Source organism: Sinocyclocheilus anshuiensis, unplaced genomic scaffold, assembly GCF_001515605.1.
Source record: "Sinocyclocheilus anshuiensis isolate Anshui unplaced genomic scaffold, SAMN03320099.WGS_v1.1 scaffold1500, whole genome shotgun sequence".
In the NCBI taxonomy this organism is placed as follows: domain Eukaryota; kingdom Metazoa; phylum Chordata; class Actinopteri; order Cypriniformes; family Cyprinidae; genus Sinocyclocheilus; species Sinocyclocheilus anshuiensis.
Genome location: NW_015537960.1, coordinates 1,005,056 through 1,011,218, shown reverse-complemented (window position 1 = coordinate 1,011,218; position 6,163 = coordinate 1,005,056). Strand labels below are relative to the sequence as shown.

Here is a 6,163-nt window from a genome sequence, read left to right as displayed (position 1 = left end):
ATTATGGCAAAAATCATAATCACGATTATTTTGGTCAGTATTGTAATCACATTTATGAGCTCAGATGGGAAAAGACTGTACCTCGTGTTGGTTTCATACGGATTACTTTACCAGAGAATATTTGTTTTCGACATGACTGACTTCATTTAAAAGAAGACACTTCAAGCTTTCTATAGATAGGTTTCTCATGTCTGTGTGTGAATGTCATATTTTATGGAGGAGCGAAAGCGCACATCTGGAAAGGGGTGGAATGGGTCACAATCTATATAAAACAATTATTGTGACCCATTCCACCCCTTTCCAGTTTTCATAATCGTTGGAAGCCGACATTCAACTTAAACCTACCTATTTCTTAATAAACTGATTTAAATGATTTAACAAAAATGAAGCTCCCCTTTCCAGTTTTCATAATCGTTGGAAGCCGAAATTCAACTTAAACCTACCTATTTCTTAATAAACTGATTTAAATGATTTAACAAAAATGAAGCCTCACATTTCAGCCTGTAAGCTGTCTGGATGCTGGTAACATGCACAATATACGTGTGATTTTTGAGAAATTATTGTCTATGGAAATCGACTTCATGTTGCAAATGCTGTCGATTGAGCTTTACTCGTATTGATCTGGGAGCGTTCTTTAAGAATGTCAGCCATGGGAAGATCCTTCTGAGAGACTGAATGCCCGTCAGAGGAGTAATGCGGAGTGATGGAGGGATAATGATGCAGGAAATGAGAGGTGGAGAGAAAGTGCAGAGAGATGCAGAAGGTTAAACTGAGAAACTGAAGCCGGAAACACTGTGGCTCTCTTCCAAAAACCTAGTGAGCCATCCTGCTGTCTGCTGTTGGATAGGTAAAGTGGCTTTGTGCCTGAAATGCACCCTCATGAGCAACCGCACACTGTCTGTTTAAAACGCTTGCCGTGCATTAATCCGTTTCCCAGGAATCAAGATATTGCAAGAAAAGTCAGTGTTTTTGTTGATTTGAAACGCTCTACATAGGCTGCATCTCTGTACGCCACACAAATAGTGCAGTGCATAAGAGCCTCGCTTTACAGTTGATTATAATCGAGTTTGACATTAGATGATTGCTGTGCTAATCTCTTCTATATACAAAGCAGAACAAAATGCATGAAACATAGTAATGGTAATTAGATTTAACTTCAAGTATCACAGAATATTAATAATCAGCATTTCTCTCTACTTGTCTGCCATCTTGGATGATTGATTGGTTGATTTTGATTTTTCGGTGCTTTTTATTTAAAGTGTCCATACAGTACTGCCAGTTTGAATTTCTATGCTATTATAGTATTTATTAATATTTTTAGTTCTTTTATTTTTACGGTTTTAATTTGAATTTTAGTTAAACTTTTTTCTTGTCCTCTAATTAGTTTTTGGTTATATTATATTTATATTATATTATTATTTTGTTTATATAGTTTTCTATTTAGCTTTAAATCATTTTTATTTCAGTTTTAGCCATTTTGTTACTTCAAATTCAGCTGATTTATTTTAGTTAGCTGCTAAGGCGATTTTTCGTTTAAGCTTTTAAAGTGTCAATTTTGCATTTAATATTGTGGTTTATTTCATTAACAAAAATATTTTTAAATTTCATTTTAAAACTTTGGTTAACAACATTGCCTTGTGCATCATTATTTTTTAGAAACATTTTAAATACTATATTTTATTTATTTATTTATTTTTAAATATTATTGATTTTATTTTAAATATCTTTATAATAAAACTTTGTTTGATATTTTATTTAATTTTATTTCTGTTTTCAGTTGTCAAAAACAATTTTTTATAATTTTAGTTAACACCACTGCCTTGGTGCCAATTTCTAATTTCAGTTAATTTCTGTTCACAACAAATGAGTTTATAAGTGAATAATTTATCTTCAGTTTGTTCAGAACTGCTTCATGTTGCACGCACACTCTGCTGCTGAACGACAGGCATTTATTGATTCCGAGGCGAGAGCTGCTGAGACTGAAGAGCAGTGATCTGAGCTCTTGCGCTTTGTGTCAGGAGATTTCTCCTCCCTACCATATTATGCGAAGTAGAACACTTTAGCTCCTTCAGACTGAACTCTATTAGCATGATTGATGTGGATGTGAAGCCATTCTGGATATCATCGGTGTAAACAAGAGTAGGCCTACGCCATGTAATATTTTTAAACACATGCACACAAGAGACATAGATAGCAGTGTTTGGGAAGCAACTTTACATTTTGTTACGCTACTTTGAAACTTTGTTAAACTTTACACATTTGATGTTCTCATAAATAAAAGATATTAAAATATAATAATAATATCATACATCAAAAATATAAATATATAAATATAAATAACAATTATAAACATTTCTTTCTTTCTTTCTTTCTTTCGTACTGGTATTGGTACTGGTAACATACTGGTAATTTTCTGCCAGGACATTATTAATTAATTTTAATTTCCAATATGGAAAATTCCTTTCTTTTTTTGTGTTTTTGATCATTAATAAATTGGTATATAATAACTTAACTTATCTGCTGTCTTAATTGCAATTTTTCATTTATTTATTTATTTAGTTATTGTAATTTACTTTATTTTTTCCTACAGTTTTAATCCAAATATATTATTATTATTTAAGTACTACTTTTACTATTATCATTATTGTTATTATTATCATTTAAATATTTGATGAACTATATCAGATGAACTATTCCTACTCCACATCCAGATAATGTTGTGCCGGGCTCTGTGATGAGGGTGTCTCACTAAGGTCCTTTATCGAATAGCCTACACCTTCCTGTCAGCAGGAGTATTTCCTCTCTTTATCTCGCTCATTACTCACACAATCTGTGATGAGGCTGCAGTTGAGCTTTATTAGCGCAGCATGCTCGTGTATCTCACACAAACAAAATACATCAACCAACCTGTAAATAATGCATGCGCTATTCCGACACGTGTCGCAGTTGGCCGTGTCCTGTCCGGTCCGATAGGAGAGTCTGTGAGGAGATAAAGAGAGAGAGGACGAGTCATTACACAGGCGGTTTGGCTGCGCCGCCTCTCCGTTCGCCCTGTCGGCCCTCATTATCAGCTCACGGTCAATACACGCGGCGGGAAAGATATGTTAGCATTCCTCACACCAGCGTTCTGCAGAGGACACACGGGACACCGGCTGGGTTTGTGAGTGTAATCAGAAACCAGAGAACAGAACGGCCTTGAAATCCTGGTGTTTTTGCACGCCAACGCTGCAGAAATGTCAAATCGTGCTGCTTTTGACGCCGTTTTTGTTTGCTTACAGGAGCTAAAATGTGCTGATGCATGTTGCATATAGCTCTGCTCCTGTGCGCTTTGCTGTCTATATAGGCAGCTGTCTTTTAAGGTAGCATCCTGGCTGAAATAAAAACCGAACAAGAGACTGAATTTTACAGTGAATTCCAATAGTTCATGCCAATAGATTGTTAGTAATTGTTGATATTTACTGTCTTGATTTCAATATTGATGTTTTTTTTTTAGGCAAATATAATGTCAAGACAACAGGTCTTTCTATTGAGCGTTTTTGGGTTGGTAAGATTTTTAAAATGTTTATTTTTTCCTACAGTTTTAATCCAAATATATTATTATTATTTAAGTACTACTTTTACTATTATCATTATTGTTATTATTAACATTATTTTTTTCATTCTACCATACACTGTGTAAAAAAAAAAAAAAACTTTTATACTGGTAATTTATAATATGATTGATACCATTATATTACTGGTAATTTTCGGACAGGACATTATTCATTAATTTTATAGACTTTTCTGTTGAATTCCTTCATTTCAGGAGGGCACTTAAAATGCTGTGTCTCCTCTTGTCCTTTAACCCTGTATAGAGTCCACAGGAACATGATGTGACTTTGGCCAACAAGAGTAAAATGCAGCTGTGTCCATTGTACATGTAGTTAATATGTTCACACGAGCCTCCGGCCAGCAGTGAACAAGGAATATGATCAGACGGGAGAGTTCATGTGTGAATCTAGACCAGTGGAGACTAATTCCTTCCCAAAATCCACTGGGTTCGTCCAGACGGGTGTGATATGATTTCTGCTGACGTGATCATCCTCCCCTAAAATAGACTGAGCTCAGGGGGAAACGGGAAGTTCATTAACTAAACCAGAGCTTGATTTCAAAGGTTCCTCATTCGTCAGATCTTCTCGGTTGTTGTCCTCTAATTTTTTTGGCTTTCACTTTTATCAGTCTTTTTTTTCAGCTGTAGAACTTTGTATGTAAATATTTGATTCAAAGCGAATTATAATCAGCCCGGATGTGTGTGTAATGTTTGTTGAAGCGCAGAGCTGTGTTTCTGAATTACTTCATCACTGTTTTGTACATCAGCAATCAGCTTCACATAGGCGCTCTTAACAGCATGAAAAACAAAACTGTTATTCAAATGCTGAATAAATTAAACATAATACTAGAATGCATCTCATTATAGTCACTTAACTGTCACTCACTGTAGGTTTGCACTGTTTCAAGTGACCGTTTGAGCCTTGTTTTTCAGCGCGATCTCACTGAGTCTTCAGCATCATGGTAAAATAATGTGTATTTTTCTCTAAGATTGCTCTGAGTTTGCAGTGTAATTTGAAAGTGATGTCATGAAGTGATTGCATGCAAAAACACACTTACTGAGCAAAAAAAAAACTCCTTAGGATGAATTGCCTTGTATTCCAAAATAATGTGTATTTTTCTCTAAGATTGCTCTGAGTTTGCAGTGTAATTTGAAAGTGATGTCATGAAGTGATTGCATGCAAAAACACACTTACTGAGCAAAAAAAAACTCCTTAGGATGAATTGCCTTGTATTCCTCATTTGGATAAAAGCATCTGCAAAATTAATGCATGTTCTCCACTGTTCTGTTGAAAAATGTTTTTGAAAGAACTGCTCAGCAAGTCATTTATTGATAATTTATTTGATCAAAAATACAGTAAAAACAGTAAAATTATGAAATATTATTACAATTTAAAATAACTAATTTCTATTTGAATATATTGTAAAGTGTAATTTATTCATGTGATCAAAGCTGAATTTTCAGCTTCATTACTTCAGTCACATGATCCTTCAGAAATCGTTCTCATATGCTGATTTGCTGCTCAATAAACATTTCTGATTATTATCAGTGTTGAAAACATTTGTGCTGCTCAATATTTTCTTTTGTAATATTATAAATATCTTTACTGTCACTTTTGATCAGGTTAATGCATCCTTACTGAATACAAGAATACATTTCATAAGACTTGAGCATTTCCTTAACATCTCATTCAATTACTAACTTGCTAGTTATTAATCTCTGTTATTTATGTCTCTGAAATAAATAATTAGAGAGTTTTGCGTATTGAAGGTTTGTCAGACTGAAATGGTTTATGCATACAGCATGACTGTGTAGCAAGAGAATAAATCTTATTTACACCATATTTAATTGAAAATAAAACTTTGAAGCTCTATAATGTTTGCAGTTTGGTGATCTTTCGCTCTGAAGCGAGTCTTGTTTGCTTTGCTCTCGGTGTACAGTAGTCAGTGTTTACATCTGAATCCTAGTCTCTCGCATGTGTTTGTTTGTTAGCTTTGACTTTGTCCTGTTTACTATAGTCTCTGAGCTGAATATTTCTAACATTAATAAATGCTAAAACAAATAGCATAAATCTCCTTTCGTCAACAAGTGTTCACTGCCGGTGTCCAAAAATTCGAGAAGCTTTACTTTCACTGTTGGCTGCCATTAGTAATTACTGCCTGTCGTCGTAACGATTGCTTTGCTGGCAGGAAGAAGGCGAACCGTTGCCCCGTCCAACGGTCCTGCGATTGAGGGCCAATGTCAGACTGACGGGAAACCAACAGAGTTTAGTATTTAATCAATAGCTCTGATGAGGCGTGTTGTCATATCTGTCTGTCTCTCGTCCTGTCGATCTGTATGTCCAGCTAAACTCCATCCGTCTCTCATTGCTGGAATATTACGGGTTGAATAGAAGTTAAAGGGGTCATATGATGTTGCTAAAAAGAACATTATTTTGTGTATTTGGTGTAATGAAATGTGTTTATGCGGTTTAAGGTTAAAAAAACACATTATTTTCCACAACTGTACATTATTGTTTCTCCTCTATGCCCCGCCTTTCTGAAACGTGTCGATTTTTACAAAGCTCATCGGTCT

General features: G+C 34.8%; 2 protein-coding genes across 2 annotated transcripts in view; one reads left to right on the top strand and one right to left on the bottom strand.

Moving 5' to 3' along the window:
• The window catches only part of LOC107666886 (dedicator of cytokinesis protein 1-like), a 262,036-nt gene that overhangs the window by 136,586 nt on the left and 119,287 nt on the right, over positions 1–6,163 (top strand). The gene's annotated exons all lie outside the window — the stretch shown is intronic.
• LOC107666777 (protein FAM196A-like) overlaps positions 1–6,163 on the bottom strand; it is a 43,137-nt gene that overhangs the window by 13,577 nt on the left and 23,397 nt on the right. Inside the window, exon 3 of the mRNA XM_016458217.1 lies at positions 2,908–2,979. Within this exon, the coding sequence (XP_016313703.1) occupies positions 2,908–2,979 (72 nt within the window). The remainder of the gene's footprint in view (positions 1–2,907; positions 2,980–6,163) is intronic.